A 17,290-nucleotide genomic window follows, 5' to 3' on the forward strand; every position below is an offset into this window, starting at 1 on the left:
TCCATGCAGAACGTAGAGCTGGAGACATCGTTCTGTAGATTACAGGGGTTCCTAAAAGTTACACCCCAATAGATGAGGCCTTCATCCCCCTATCCTAACGTTAGACCAGTGTTTCCCAACCAGGGTGCCTCCAGGTGTTGCAAAACTACAACTCCCAGAATGCCTGGACAGCTGTCCAGGCATGCTGGGAGTTGTAGTTTTGCAACATCTGGCGGCACCCTGGTTGGGAAACACTGTTAGGGGGTACAGTTCTGGGGCTAGAATACACCTTTAAGTGCAACCTGTCAGGACTCTCTAAAAGCTGGCAACACTGGTGACCTATTGTTTACCCACCCCGCTGGCCTTTATTAATAAAGCCTTTTACCATTTTGGTATATAGATCTGTCAATTAAAGGGGTACTCCGGTGTTCCAAAAAAAGAATTTCCTCTGTAGTATTCAGCAGTTTATAAGTACTGGAAGGATTAAGTTTTTTTTTTTTTTTTATAGAATTTACAAATCTGTTTAACTTTCTGGCACGAGTTGATTAAAAAAAAAAAAATTCCACTGGAGTACCCCTTTAAGAATATCTACAGGGTTGGCTATTTATATGGATACACCTTAAGGGTTATGTTCACAATGAGGAATTGGGGGAGAAATCAAGCAGAAATTTTCTGCCTCAAAATAGTGTTACTTTTCCACAAGAACTCAGAGATTTTGCGCGGAAATGCAGGTTTCATGCGGAGGAGGAGTATCAAGTATTTCTATTCATAAATTATTATTTTTTTTTTTTTCATGTGGGAATTCTGCGCCAATTCCATGTGGGCATGCTTCTGACTGAAAAATAAAATAACTGATCTCTATGGGAGAACGACGCTGATTCCGCCTGAAAGAAAGAACATGTTCTTTCTTCAAGCGGAACAGACTTCCTCGTCAGAATTCTGCTTGAGGAAATTCCTCAGTGTGAACTGAGGGGCAGAAATTCTGCACAGCTCTATGGGGGGTTTCACTGCTGAATGATTTGGAGAGGAAAAAGCGTGGAAATTCCTCTCCAATTCCTCAGTGTGAACATACCCTAATAAAATGGGAATGGTTGGTGACATTAACTTCCTGTTTGTGGCACATTAGTATATGTGAGGGGGGGGAAACTTTTCAAGATGGGTGGTGACCATGGCGGCCATTTTGAAGTCGGCCATTTTGAATCCAACTTTTGTTTTTTCAATAGGAAGAGGGTCATGTGACACATCAAACTTATTGGGAATTTCACAAGAAAAACAATGATGTGCTTGGTTTTAACGTAACTTTATTCTTTCATGAGTTATTTACAAGTTTCTGACCACTTATAAAATGTGTTCAATGTGCTGCCCATTGTGTTGGATTGTCAATGCAACCCTCTTCTCTATATACTGCTATATACTACTATATACACCGCAGGAGAAATGCTAGCACAGGCTTCCAGTATCCGTATACACTGCTATATACTACTATATACACCGCAGGAGAAATGCTAGCACAGGCTTCCAGTATCCGTATACACTGCTATATACTACTATATACACCGCAGGAGAAATGCTAGCACAGGCTTCCAGTATCCGTATACACTGCTATATACTACTATATACACCGCAGGAGAAATGCTAGCACAGGCTTCCAGTATCCGTATACACTGCTATATACTACTATATACACCGCAGGAGAAATGCTAGCACAGGCTTCCAGTATCCGTATACACTGCTATATACACCGCAGGAGAAATGCTAGCACAGGCTTCCAGTATCCGTATACACTGCTATATACACCGCAGGAGAAATGCTAGCACAGGCTTCCAGTATCCGTAGTTTCAGGTGCTGCACATCTCGTATCTTCACAGCATAGACAATTGCCTTCAGATGATCCCAAAGATAAAAGTCTAAGGGGTCAGATCAGGAGACCTTGGGGGCCATTCAACTGGCCCACGATGACCAATCCACTTTCCAGGAAACTGTTCATCTAGGAATGCTCGGACCTGACACCCATAATGTGGTGGTCACCATCTTGCTGGAAAAACTCAGGGAACGTGCAGCTTCAGTGCATAAAGAGGGAAACACATCATGTAGCAATTTCACATATCCAGTGGCCTTGAGGTTTCCATTGATGAAGAATGGCCCCACTATCTTTGTACCACATATACCACACCATACCATCAATGTTTGTGTTCCAACAGTCTTGGAGGGATCTATCCAATGTGGGTTAGTGTCAGACCATTAACTTCACCATTAACATAAGTTTCCTCATCACTGAACAAAATCTTCTGCGTGAACTGCGGGTCCTGTTCCACTTTTTGTTTTGCCCATTCTGCAGCACCTGAAACTACGGATACTGGAAACCTGTGCTAGCATTTCTCCTGCGGTGTATATAGTAGTATATAGCTGTGTATACGGATACTGGAAGCCTGTGCTAGCATTTCTCCTGCGGTGTATATAGTAGTATATAGCAGTGTATACAGATACTGGAAGCCTGTGCTAGCATTTCTCCTGCGGTGTATATAGTAGTGTATACGGATACTGGAAGCCTGGGCTAGCATTTCTCCTGTGGTGTATATAGTAGTATATAGCAGTGTATACGGATACTGGAAGCCTGTGCTAGCATTTCTCCTGTGGTGTATATAGCAGTATATAGAGAAGAGGGTTGCATTGACAATCCAACACAATGGGCAGCACATTGAACACATTTTATAAGTGGTTAGAAACTTGTAAATAACTCATGAAAGAATAAAGTTACATTAAAACCAAGCACATCAGTTTTTCTTGTGAAATTCCCAATACGTTTGATGTGTCACATGACCCTCTTCCTATTGAAAAAACAAAAGTTAGATTCAAAATGGCCAACTTCAAAATGGCCGCCATGGTCACCACCCATCTTGAAAAGTTTCCCCCCTCACATATACTAATGTGCCACAAACAGGAAGTTAATGTCACCAACCATTCCCATTTTATTAAGGTGTATCCATAGAAATGGCCCACCCTGTAGTATATACCAGTGACATCAAGGACTGGAATATGGTGGCAGTGCTGCAAAACATAAAATACGAGTTAAACAACAGTTTGATTCTTGTGGCAGAAAACTCAGCGTGCACCCTGTGAGCAAACTTTCCTGTGCCGAACGCAAATAACACAGTAAAAGAAAGTGTCGTGTTCCTTACAGCCTAAAATCTAGTTTACAGTAACTAGGACCCCGAAGGAGGGGCCCATCAGCTCCTATATAACTGCAGAAAGTCATATATACGTGCTGAGACCGTGTGAACAGTTACCTACCTAACAAACTGACTTCAGTCCATTTAAAATACCTGCAAATGTTGGCCTCTGGTTCATGTGGAGGGAACTGCCGACAACAGCGGATGTCGGGAGAACAGAGGCGTCGCGCAGCTGCTGAGGTGTCTGGTGGTAACCTTCTCGTACTCGCTGGATCCAAACGCGCCGCTCATTTGTCATCAGTCGGGATCTGAACGTTCCAACCAGACCATGCAAAACTTGACATTTCAAACTTTTTCTTTACAGGTACCCTTTTTTTCTATTTTCTTTACAGGCCGAGACAGACAACCACACCACGCCCCCTCCATTCATGTCTATGGGAGGGGGCGTGTCGACAGACACGCCCCCTCCCATAGACATGAATGGAGGGGGCGTGGTGCGACTGGTGCAGGAACCCAGCATTTGTTTAAAACAATTGGTGCAGCAGCAGGACCCTAGTGATCAGACATCTTATCCCCTATCCTTTGGATAGGGGATCAGATGTCCTGCAGCGGAGTACCCCTTTAATGTTCAAACGGCATCTGTGATCTCACCATTAATCCATACAGCAAGGAGTATAGTGATGTAGATCAATGTCGAGGACTATTTTTTGAAAGGGTTCCCAATGCCTCTGGTAAACACAGTGTGAACCTAGCCTTACTGAGGTTCCTGATGCTGCTTCCCCTCCCCTATTTAAAAAAAAAAAAAAATCACAGCTGTACAGGTCAGAGGTCACACAGGCATCTGGCAGTGTAAGAGATAATGACCATGTCCTCTCCATCATAAATACTACTATCAATAGATAGAATGCTACATCGCAGCCAGTTGCTTGTGGTCTTAGAAGATTTCAAGTTTGAGGATTTCCAGCGTGGCGGGCGCGCGCGCTCTCTCTCTTTCGCGCGCGCGCGCTCTCTCTCTTTCAAGAGTCTGTGCGATTCAGAGACAACTTGCACTTGATGCCCCATATGTCCCGATTCCTCTTGCTGCCTGTGGTGGGCCTGGCGATGGTGCTGAACATAGAGCCATTGATCTTTATATGTGGGAGCGACTCCTTCAACACTTGTAAAGAACTGTCCGTCACAATGCCAAATACGTTGAGGTTCTTCAGGTCTGGCAGTTTTCCCAGATCACTTAAAAAGGACAGAGAGGAAATTAAATAAAATGTATTAAAATAAATAAATAAAAAATAAATTAAATAAAGATGAATTAAGTTTAAAAAAAATTAAATCAATAAAATAAACAAATACAAATAAATTAAATAAGTAAATTAAATTAAATGAATAAAAATAAATTAAATGAATACAAATATTTAAATTTATTTTTATTCATTTAATTTATTTTACTTAAAAATTTATTAATTTTATTTTATTGATAATTTTTTTTTTATTTAATTCATCTTTAAATAAATTAAAGATTACATTTAAAAAATTAAATCAATAAAAAAATTAATTAATCTTTAATTTATTTAAATTTATTTAATTTAAATAAATTAAAGATGAATTAATTTTTTTATTGATTTAATTTTTTTAATGTACCGTATATACTCGAGTATAAGCCGAGTTTTTCAGCACGATTTTTCGTGCTGAAAACACCCCCCTCGGCTTATACTCGAGTGAACTCCCCCACCCGCAGTGGTCTTCAACCTGCGGACTTCCAGAGGTTTCAAAACTACAACTCCCAGCAAGCCAGGGCAGCCATCGGCTGTCCGGGCTTGCTGGGAGTTGTAGTTTTGAAACCTCCGGAGGTCCGCAGGTTGAAGACCACTGCGGCCTTCAACATCATCCAGCCCCCTCTCACCCCCTTTAGTTCTGAGTACTCACCTCCGCTCGGCGCTGGTCCGGTCCTGCAGGGCTGTCCGGAGAGGAGGTGGTCCGGTGAGGAGGTGGTCCGGGCTGCTATCTTCACCGGGGAGGCCTCTTCTAAGCGCTTCGGGCCCGGCCTCAGAATAGTCACGTTGCCTTGACAACGACGCAGATGCGTCGTTGTCAAGGCAACGGCTCTATTCCGGGCCGGAAGCGCGGAGAAGAGGCGCCCCCGGTGAAGATAGCAGCCCGGACCACCTCCTCACCGGACCACCTCCTTACCGGACAGCACTGCAGGACCGGACCAGCGCGGAGCGGAGTTGAGTACTCAGAACTAAAGGGGGTGAGAGGGGGCTGGATGATGTTGAAGGCCGCAGTGGTCTTCAACCTGCGGACCTCCGGAGGTTTCAAAACTACAACTCCCAGCAAGCCCAGACAGCCGATGGCTGCCCGGGCTTGCTGGGAGTTGTAGTTTTGAAACCTCTGGAGGTCCGCATGTTGAAGGCCGCAGTGGTCTTCAACCTGCGGACCTCCGGAGGTTTCAAAACTACAACTCCCAGCAAGCCCGGACAGCCGATGGCTGCCCGGGCTTGCTGGGAGTTGTAGTTTTGAAACCTCTGGAGGTCCGCAGGTTGAAGACCACTGAGGGCGAATGATGAGAAGAGGATGATGAAGGGGGGGGGGGTGTGGGGATGATGAAGGGGGGTGGGGATGATGAAGGGGGGGGGTGTGTGGGATGATTACAAGGGGATGATGAAGGGGGGATGTGTGGGATGAAGGGGGGATGTGTGGGATGATAAGGGGATGTGTGGGATGATGACAAGGGGATGATGAAGGGGGGATGTGTGGGATGATGACAAGGGGATGATGAAGGGGGGATGTGTGGGATGATGACAAGGGGATGATGAAGGGGGGATGTGTGGGATGATAAGGGGATGTGTGGGATGATGACAAGGGGATGATGAAGGGGGGATGTGTGGGATGATAAGGGGATGTGTGGGATGATGACAAGGGGATGATGAAGGGGGGATGTGTGGGATGATAAGGGGATGTGTGGGATGATGACAAGGGGATGATGAAGGGGGGATGTGTGGGATGATGACAAGGGGATGTGTGGGATGATGACAAGGGGATGATGAAGGGGGGATGTGTGGGATGATGACAAGGGGATGATGAGGATGTTAATGACGGGTCTGGATGATGACAGGCGGTGATGATGATGAGGATGTTAATGACGGGGGTCTGGATGATGACAGGGGGGATGAGGTATTTCCCACCCTAGGCTTATACTCGAGTCAATAACTTTTCCTGGGATTTTGGGTTGAAATTAGGGGTCTCGGCTTATACTCGGGTCGGCTTATACTCGAGTATATACGGTAATCTTTAATTTATTTAAAGATGAATTAAATTTAAAAAATGTAATCAATAAAATAAATTTAAATAAGTAAAATGAATAAAAATAAATAAATTAAATGAATAAAAAAATAAAGATAATTTAAAGCGCAACTGTCATCCTATTTTTACCCCCCAGACCACTATAATGGTGTTCCAGATGATAAGGTGACTGCAAATTACAATTAATGGGAAACAAAAATAAATGGTCACCCCTTTACGTGACAAGATAGTAGCGCCCTAGGTGAAGAACAATATAGTAGTAAGACTAAATAATTCATCCAATGAGGCAAGGATTAGAGATGAGCGAACTTACAGTAAATTCGATTCGTCACAAACTTCTCGGTTCGGCAGTTGATGACTTATCCTGCATAAATTAGTTCAGCTTTCAGGTGCTCCGGTGGGCTGGAAAAGGTGGATACAGTCCTAGGAAAGAGTCTCCTAGGAATGTATCCACCTTTTCCAGCCCACGGGAGCACCTGAAAGTTTAAATAATTTATGCAGGATAAGACAGCAACTGCCGAGCCGAGAAGTTTGTGACGAATCGTATTTACTGTAAGTTCGCTCATCTCTAGCAAGGATATATAAGAAATGATGATAGAACTAAATGATTCATCCAAAGTGGCAAAGATATAGAATGTAAAATATAACTTTTACTGAAATATATTTAAACATTTTTTCCATGATATCAAAGTTTACATGATTATAAAGATAACACATTGACATACATACAATGGCCCACAAAATGATCAGGGAAAGGGAAAAGGGATACAGGCGAATGCCCTATCACCAACTAACCCTTCCTAGCCACCCCTACTCTATAACTAACAATAAGTGTGGAAGGGAAGAAAATAATGGAAACCACAAAAGGTACAGCAATTATCATGCTCCTTGTTCCAACGTGTTTCTCCCAAATGTTGACCTCAGATTCATCAGGGATGGAGAAGAGATTGAGGTACAGACAAATTACAATAACATGTAAGGCGGTAATACCGTGATAAAAAATAAATAAAATACCGTGATATTCATTATAGGCCATACCGCCCTGCACTAACACAGCGGTGAGTGCGGATGGCTTTTATGCTCTAGTATACTGCATATATTTTAGGCTTTTCTCTGCCTTATATCCCAGCACCACCATATAACTTCCAAAGAAATGTTTCTGTCTGCTACGCTGATAGCCCATTCCAGCTCTGAAGTTAAAGGGGTACTCAGGCACTAAGACTTATAGGAGATAAGATGTCTGACTACAGGGGTCCCGCCGCTGGGGACCCCCGCAATCTTGCATTCAGCACCCATGAAGTCACGTCCCCTCCCATAGACTTTCATAGCGGGGGCGGGGGCGTGACGGGGGGGGGGGTTTGGACCCCGCGATCAGACATCTTATCCCCTATCCTTTGCATAGGGTATAAGATGTCTTAGGTCTGGAGTACCCCTTTAACCCTATACTAGTGGTGCCGTCTCCACTTTTCTCTACACACGTACACTTTAAACAGACATGGCAACCTGTCTAATTAATATTAGTGATGCCATAAAAATAAATACAGAATAAAGTCGCAGAGTCTGACGCAGCTGCCTTGATGAGATTTGGGATTACAGAATAAAACGGTTCTTACAGTAAAGCTGCAGGACTGATCTGATAGCAGCGACTGAGGCCGAGGTGTTGGAGCCGGAGCTGATGAAGAGCCTGGAAGCAGTCGGCAGTGAGCAGCACGCTATCACTGTGGACAGAAACATTCATCAGACATATTCCTAATGATGTAGATGTTATAGTATGTACAAAGGGCAGCAGTGCACCTGATTTTAACCCTTGCTGATGCTTACAAATCATTCTTTAAGGGTCTATTAACACGCACAGTATTCTGCACAGATTTGATGCGCAGGATTTTCTGCTGCAGATTTCAATGTAAACTGAACACAGCTTGAAATCCTGCGCATCAAATCTGCGCTGAATACTGTACGTGTGAATAGACCCTAAAAGGGTATTCCAGGAAAACTTTTTTTTTTTTTTTTTTTTTTATATCACTGGCTCCAGAAAGTTAAACAGATTTGTAAATTACTTCTATTAAAAAAATCTTAATCCTTCCAATAATTATCAGCTGCTGAAGTTGAGTTGTTGTTTTCTGTCTGGCAACAGTGCTCTCTGCTGACATCTTCGCTTGTCTCGGGAACTGAACAGAGTAGAAGAGGTTTGCTATGGGGATTTGCTTCTAAACTGGGCGGTTCCCGAGACAGGTGTCATCAGAGAACACTTATACAGAAAAGAACAACTCAACTTCAGCAGCTCACAAGAACTGAAAGGATTAAGATTTTTTAATAGAAGTAATTTACTAATCTGTTTAACTTTCTGGAGGCAGTTGAGATATATATATATATATATATATATATATATATATATATATATATATATATATATATAAAAAGTTTTTTTCCTGAATAACCCCTTTAAATCATATAAGATGTATAATTATTCTAAATGAAAGGGCAACGATAATATTACAATAGTGTCAGGATACACAATCAAAGTCCCGGCAACTCCATAGCCCATTGCTAAAGTGAGCAGTCTACAGGATTGCCAGATCTCCCATGCAAGTCAAAGCGACTTCTGGCGATTCCATCAGACCACTCACTTTAGCAGTGGGCCAGGGAGTTGCTGGGAGTTTGACTGTGTATCTTGCATTAGACATTGTTGCATTAAACATTAGAGTTACCCTTTAATCAATTCATCATCGGTGCATGGAGACTGAGAACATAAAAATGCTGCAAACAGTGTGATTATCATTAAAGGGGTACTCCAGTGGACAACTTTTTTTTTTTTTTTTAAATCAACTGGTGCCAGAAAGTAGGGCTGGGTTCACACTACGTTTTTGCCATACTGTTTTCAATCCGTTTTTCTAAAGAAAACCGTATGGCAAAAAAACGGATGGAGCAGTATGGAATAAAGTAAACCGTATGCGTTTTTAAACAGTATGCTGTTTTAAAAGTGCATACAGTTCCGTCAGTTTTTATAGAAAAAAAACCCATACGTTTTAGAAAATTTTGTCCATTTTTAATGGGAGGGGTCTTGGGTGGGGACTTTAGGATTCAAATGCGCATGTGCAAAGTAAAAACGTATACGTTTTTCCCGTATGGAACCGTATACATGTGCGCTTCCCATTGACGTCCATGTTAAAAAAAACTTATGCGGTTGCAGTACGGTTTTTAAACCGGAGACAAAATCGTGGTCAACCACGGTTTTGACTCCGGTTTAAAAACCGTAAAGCAACCACATGCCTTTTTTTAAACATGGACGTCAATGAGAAGCGCACATGTATACGGTTCCATACGGGAAAAACGTATACGTTTTTACTTTGCACATGCGCATTTGAATCCTAAAGTCCCCACCCAAGACCCCTCCCATTAAAAGTGGACAAAATTTTCTAAAACGTATGGGGTTTTTTTCTATAAAAACTGACGGAACTGTATGCACTTTTAAAAACAGTATACTGTTTAAAAACGCATACAGTTTACTTTTTCCCATACTGTTCCATCCGTTTTTTTTGCCGTACAGTTTTCTTTAGAAAAACGGATTGAAAACAGTATGGCAAAAACGTAGTGTGAACCCAGCCTTACACAGATTTGTAAATGATTTCTATTAAAAAATCTTTACCCTTCCAGTACTTTTTAGCAGCTGTATGCTGCAGAGGAAATTCTTTCTTTTTGAATCTTTTTTTTCGTCTTGTCCTTAGTGCTCTCTGCTGACACCTGATGCCCGTACCAGTAACTGTCCAGAGCAGGAGAAAATTTCCATAGCAAACATCTCCCGCTCTGGACAGTTCCTGACACAGACAGGTGTCAGCAGAGAGCACTGTGGACAAGACAAAAAAGAAATTCAAAAAGAAAAGAATTTCCTCTGTAGCATACAGCTAAAGAGTACTGGAAGGAGAAAGATTTTTTAATAGAAGTAATTTACAAATCTGTTAAACTTTCTGGCACCAGTTGAAAAAAAGTTTTCCACCGGAGTACCCCTTTAACCCCTTAAGGACCCGTGGGTTTTTCCATTTTCGTTTTTTGCTCCTTGCCTTTAAAAAATCATAACTCTTTCAATTTTGCACCTAGAAATCCATATGATGGCTTATTTTTTGCGACACCAATTCTACTTTGTAATGACGTCATTTTACCCAAAAATCTACGGCGAAACGGAAAAAAATCATTGTGAGACAAAATTGAAAAAAAGCAGTTTTGTAAATTTTGGGGGCTTCCGTTTCTACGCAGTACATTTTTCGGTAAAAGTGACCTTATCTTTATTCTGTAGGTCCATACGGGTAAAATGATCCCCTACTTATATAGGTTTGATTTTGTCGCACTTCTGGAAAAAATCATAACTACATGCAGGAAAATTTATACGTTTAAAAATTGTCATCTTCTGACCCCTTTAACTTTTTTATTTTTCCGTGTATGGGGCGGTATGAGGGCTCATTTTTTGCGCCGTGATCTTTAGTTTTTAGCGGTACCATTTTTGCATTGATCGGACTTATTGATCTTTTTATAAATTTTTTCATTATATAAAAAGTGACCAAAAATGCACTATTTTGGACTTTGGAATTTTTTTGTGCGTACGCCATTCACCGTGCAATTTAATATTAATGATATATTTTTATAATTCGGACATTTCCGGACGCGGCGATACCACATATGGTTCATTTTAATTTACACTTTTTTTTTTTAAATGGGAAAAGGGGGGTGATTCAAACTTTTATTAGGGAAGGGGTTAAATGATCTTTATTCACTTTTTTTGCAGTGTTATAGCTCCCATAGGGACCTATAACACTGCACACACTGATCTTAATCATTGATCACTGGTTTCTGCCGCTTGACTGCTCATGCCTGGATCTCGGGCACTGAGCAGTCATTCGGCGATCGGACAGCGAGGAGGCAGGTAGGGGCCCTCCGGCTGTCCTGTAAGCTGTTCGGGATGCCGCGGGAAACAGCTCCCTGAGCTAACCGGCAACATTTTAGTTTCACTTTAGACGCGGCGATCAACTTTGTACGCCGCATCTAAAGGGTTAATAGGCCGCGGCACCGCAATCAGTGCCGTGCGCTATTAGCCACAGGTCCCGGCCGTTGTTAGAGTCCGAGCCTGACCCGCTGTGGCCCTGCGTTACAGAACGGAGCGGACTCATGACGTACCGGTACGTCATGGGTCCTTAACAGGTTAAAGGGCCATCCCCATCTTATAAAACTATGTCATATCACTAGGATGGTGGGACGCCAACCACCCATGAAAGTGGAGGGAACACAACTGTAGAGTAGCACTACATTCCCTTTACTGTTTTATTCCCCCCCCTCCCCCCTTGCATATGGGCACCCTGCCCCCAACGCCCCAGAATTACTGATATTTGATTACCGTACTTCATTTATCCAGACAAAAAAAATTTAATAAAAATTACAGGTCACAGCCCTTTCCGTATATGTAAAAATATGTGTATATAGGACAATTTAGCAATTTTAAGTACACATCTTCACAGAATTTTATTTTTTATTTTTTAAACGTATATAAGCCTTGTTTCCTTTACAAAACTGGATTGTTACCTTAAATCTAGGTTGATAAGATATAGACACCTCTGGAGTAACATCTCCACATCTGCAAAACAAATAAAAAGGTGTCAAAGTGAAGCGACATCGCTGGGTCACAACATAACAGGAAGGGTTAATCAATCCCCCCAATGAGTGAACTACTTACCAGCTATCTCCAGGTTCTGTCGGTATCCACTGAAATTCAACTGTGTTAAACCTGCAGAGAAGTTCTCCACCGCGCTCTTCACGTGGTCTGCAGTGAAATCACACCAGGACAAGTTCAGCTCCTCCAGGCTGAAAGACAAGAGATGTCACATGTGGCGGAATTACCGAGCTCATCATTAAAGGGGTACTCCACTGAAAAACATTATTATTATTATTATTTTTTTTAAATCAACTGGTGCCAGAAAGTTAAACAGATTTGTAAATTACTTCTATTAAAAAATCTTAATCCTTCCAGTACTTATCGGTTCGTGCATGATTCACAGGAAGTTCTTTTATTTTTTTTTTTATTTCCTTTTCTGTCTGACCCCGTTGCTCTCTGCTGACACCTCTGTCCATTTTAGGAACTGTCTAGAGTACAAGCAAATTCCCATAGTAAACCTATCCTGCTACGGACAGTTCCAGACATGGACAGAGGTGTCAGCAGAGAGCACTGTGGACAGACAGAAAGGAAATTAAAAAAGAAAAGAACTTCCTGTGAATCCTACACGAACCGATAAGTACTGGAAGGATTAAGATTTTTTAATAGATCTGTTTAACTTTCTGGCACCAGTTGATTTAAAAAATAAAAAAAAAAAAAGTGTTCCAGTGGAGTATCCCTTTAAAGGGGTACTCTGCCCCTATACATCTTCTCCCCTATCCATAGCATAGGGGATAAGGTGTCTGATCGCTGGGTCCGGCCAATGGGACCTCCCACAATCTACGGCACGACATCCCAGTCATCCGGTGCACGGAGTGAACCCTGCTCCATGCCAGATGACGGACAACCACAGCCATCACGCCCCCCTCCATTCATGTCTATGGGAGGAGATGTGATTTCTATGTAATAGCCGTCACGCCCCCTCCCATAGACATGTAATGGAGGGGGCGTGATGTGACATCAAGAACACGGAAGCTCCAAGCTTCCATGTTCAGAACACCACAGTACCAGCCCGGAGATCATTCTTTGGATAGGGAATAAGATGTCCTCTTCCAGGGTGGTCTTACCTCTCATAATACTATGGCAGTGTTTCCCAACCAGGGTGCCTTAACCCCTTAAGGACACATGACGTACTGGAACGTCATGTGTCCACTCCCGATCTATAACGCGGGGCCACGGCGTGGCCCCGCGTCATAGCGGGTCGGGCCCGGCCTCTAACAACGGCCGGGACCCGTGGCTAATAGCGCGCGGCATTGATCGCTGTGCCGCGCGCTATTAACCCTTTAGACGCGGCGTTCAAAGTTGAACGCCGCGTCTAAAGTGAAACCGAAAGCATCCCGGCTAGCTCAGTGGGCTGTTCGGGATAGCCGCGGTGAAATCGCGGCATCCCGAACAGCTGACAGGACAGCGGGAGGGCCCCTACCTGCCTCCTCGCTGTCCGATCGCCGAATGACTGCTCAGTGCCTGAGATCCAGGCATGAGCAGTCATCCGGCAGAATCGTTGATCACTGGTTTCTTATGAGAAACCAGTGATCAACATAGAAGATCAGTGTGTGCAGTGTTATAGGTCCCTATGGGACCTATAACACTGCAAAAAAAAAGTGAAAAAAAAAAGTGAATAAAGATCATTTAACTCCTCCCCTATTAAAAGTTTGAATCACCCCCCTTTTCCAATAAAAAAAAACACAGTGTAAATAAAAATAAAAATAAACATATGTGGTATCACCGCGTGCGGAAATGTCCGAATTATAAAAATATATCATTAATTAAACCGCTCGGTCAATGGCGTGCGCGCAAAAAAATTCCAAAGTCCAAAATAGTGCATTTTTGGTCACTTTTTATATCATTTAAAAATGAATAAAAAGTGATCAATAAGTCCTATCAATGCAAAAATGGTACCGTTAAAAACTTCAGATCACGGCGCAAAAAATGAGCCCTCATACCGCCCCATACACGGAAAAATAAAAAAGTTATAGGGGTCAGAAGATGACAATTTTAAACGTATTAATTTTCCTGCATGTAGTTATGATTTTTTCCAGAAGTCCGACAAAATCAAACCTATATAAGTAGGGTATCATTTTAATCACATGGACCTACAGAATACATATCAGGTGTCATTTTTACCGAAAAATGTACTACGTAGAAACGGAAGCCCCCAAAAGTTACAAAACAGCGTTTTTTTTTTCAATTTTGTCGCACAATGATTTTTTTTCCCGCTTCACCATAGATTTTTGGGCAAAATGACTGACGTCATTACAAAGTAGAATTGGTGGCGCAAAAAATAAGCCATCATATGGATTTTTAGGTGTAAATTTGAAAGAGTTATGATTTTTTAAAGGCAAGGAGCAAAAAACGAAAATGCAAAAACGGAAAAACCTCCGGTCCTTAAGGGGTTAAAAGGGGTACTCCGCATTTCCGAATGCTAGAGCTGGTGACGTCATAGCCCCACCCCCTCATGATGTCCCGCCCGCCCCCCTCAATGCAAGTCTATGGGAGGGGGCGTGACGGCTGTCACGCCCCCTCCCATAGACTTGCATTGATGGGGTGTGGTGTGATGTCATGAGGGGGCGGGACTATGACATCACCAGCTCCAGCATTCGGAACAGTTTGTTCCAAACACTGAGCAGCGGAATACCCCTTTAACTCTTTCTGTGTCTTACCTGGTGCAGCTTTTTAACATCTGTGTGAGAGATTCTGGAGAAAAGCCTGAGCAGCCACAAAGGTTTAAGCGTTTCAGATCTGAATTCTGAGCAATGGCCCTGGAAAGAACAAGGAACGGCAATTAACACTTTTTATTCATTTTTTGTGCAATTACTGCATCTATGGACATACAGTGAAACCTCTACGAGATGATCACCTAAAACTGCACAAGGGAGGGGGTGGGAATGCATTGAATCCTCTCCAAAAGATCCCTTCCTTACCCAGACTTTCACTAACACATTTATTATGCATCCTTTTGAGGAGACCGCTCCTTTTTGGTCTGGGGTGGTCGTCTGAAATGTCAACGTGGAGCTAAAAATCTGCCACACCAATCTGGTCTGTATAAGGGTTGGTCTTCTGGAGAGGTTTTGCAGCAGAAATCCTTTTATTTTTCCCCAAAAATAGAAGGGTTCTATAACATTGTTCTGTTTATAAATGGCTCATTACATACACTTAAAGTGGCACCGTACCTAGCATTCTTCTACATTGTTCTGTTTATAAATGGCTCATTACATACACTTAAAGTGGCACCGTACCTAGCATTCTTCTACATTGTTCTGTTTATAAATGGCTCATTACATACACTTAAAGTGGCACCGTACCTAGCATTCTTCTACATTGTTCTGTTTATAAATGGCTCATTACATACACTTAAAGTGGCACCGTACCTAGCATTCTTCTACATTGTTCTGTTTATAAATGGCTCATTACATACACTTAAAGTGGCACCGTACCTAGCATTCTTCCACATTGTTCGCTGTACGTGTATTGTCACACAGCAAATTTGTTGCACATTTCTGTGACCGTCCCAGTGATCTTAAATCCATGAGCATGCTGCCAAAACATCCTCATTCAAATAAACAAATATTTGAAGAAATGTCTTCAACAAAGAGCTCTGAACGCTGTAAGCGGGCTTCTGTGTTCACGTCCGCCCCCTCATGATGTCACGCCCTGTTCCGCTCCCTCAATGCAAGTCTATGGGACGTCATGAGGGGGTGTGACGTCACGAGGGGGCGGGCGTAAACACGAAAGCACGCACACAGCGCTCGGAGCTCAATGTTCTGGACGCTGGGGAGCAGAGTATCCCTTTAAAGGGTAAGCCCAGAGCTCCACTCCCAGCCGTTCTGCACAGATCGGTGTGAAGAGACGTCACTGATGCTGGTTCCGTGCAGGAGTCACCTTGTCAACTGTTCAACCCAGAGTCGGCTGCGTCTCTCCACACTGATCTGTGCTGAATGGTCAGGAGTGCAGCTCTGGACTTGCACTTAAAGGGGTACTCTACTGTCCCAGCGTTCAGAACATTTAGTTGCAAATGCTGGGTGGGGACTGCGGGGGTTGTGACGCGACACTCCCTCCCATAGACATGCATTGAGTCACAACTCCCGCACCCAGCGTTAGGAACTAAATGTTCTGAACTCTGAGTCAGTGGAGTACCCCAGTACTCGAGCGGTCGGAACACTCTCACGCAACCCCACCCCCCCCACGCATGTCTATGGGAGGGGGCTGAAACGCCCCTGACATAGACATGAATGGAGGGGGTGTGGCATTACGAGGGGGCGTGACCATGAAGTTACGACCAACGCGACAGGAATCCGGCGTTTGTAAGAGGCCCCAGCAATCAGACATCTTATCTTCTATCCTTTGGATAGGGGATAAGATGTCAGGCAGCGGAGTACTCCTTTAAAGAGCAAAGGCAATAAGAAGCTGCCTTTTCTTTCCTTGTATATGAATTCACTAACAGTTTAGAATACTACCATCCCAACAATGGTGCCCAGATCTCTTACCACATGATGGTATCAGAAAGCTCCAGCCCTTCCAGACTCAGGTTGTGCAGGTCGTGGCAGCGGGAGATGATGCTCAGCAGTGTGTCTGGGCTTACTGTACAGTTAGAGAGGTCAGCGTGCTGGAGACGTAGGGGTCTGTAAAAAAATAAAATAAATAATACATTGGCATGATGAATAGAGATCGATACTCATAAGGTTGGGTTCACACTGGATCAAGCAGTGTTGGTTTACCAATACAGCCGGAATAGGTACAGCATGTGGTAAACACACATATATATATACCCCCAATCACCCTGCGGAGGTCAAAAGTGTGAATATATTCCAGCATATTCATCAGGGTTTACTGGTAGGAATAGCACAGACCTTGGTCCTATTCCAAGAAGCAGATCATATGCCCATATCATGCACACTTACCATCACTAGTCCTACAGTGTCACCTGTTTTAATCCAGCACAGCTATATCCACACTGCTTTAAAGGGGTACTCCAGTGCAAAACATTTTTAAATGAACTGGTGCCAGAAAGTTAAACAGATTTGTAAATTACTTCTATTTGAAAATCTTAATCCTTCCAGGACTTATCAGCTTCTGTATAATACAGAGTAGGGATCGACCGATTACCGATATGGCCGATATAATCGGCCGATAATCACGATTTTGGGCATTATCG

At 43.0% G+C, this 17,290-nt stretch overlaps 1 protein-coding gene across 3 annotated transcripts in view; it reads right to left on the bottom strand.

Annotated features, from left to right (window-relative positions):
- Positions 1-2,871: 2,871 nt before the first annotated feature.
- SKP2 (S-phase kinase associated protein 2) overlaps positions 2,872-17,290 on the bottom strand; it is a 35,095-nt gene continuing 20,676 nt past the window's right edge. For 2 of the 3 annotated variants that reach the window (XM_056546537.1, XM_056546517.1), the window contains exons 5-10: positions 16,623-16,757; positions 14,799-14,897; positions 12,163-12,290; positions 12,012-12,063; positions 8,057-8,161; positions 2,872-4,376 (exon numbers count right to left, since the gene is read on the bottom strand). In XM_056546537.1, coding sequence (XP_056402512.1) covers positions 4,166-4,376; positions 8,057-8,161; positions 12,012-12,063; positions 12,163-12,290; positions 14,799-14,897; positions 16,623-16,757 — 730 coding nt within the window. In that variant the 3' untranslated portion in view covers positions 2,872-4,165. The remainder of the gene's footprint in view (positions 4,377-8,056; positions 8,162-12,011; positions 12,064-12,162; positions 12,291-14,798; positions 14,898-16,622; positions 16,758-17,290) is intronic. The other variant, XM_056546527.1, reaches the window with a different exon arrangement.

Source organism: Hyla sarda, chromosome 1 (genome assembly GCF_029499605.1).
Source record: "Hyla sarda isolate aHylSar1 chromosome 1, aHylSar1.hap1, whole genome shotgun sequence".
NCBI classification, from domain to species: domain Eukaryota; kingdom Metazoa; phylum Chordata; class Amphibia; order Anura; family Hylidae; genus Hyla; species Hyla sarda.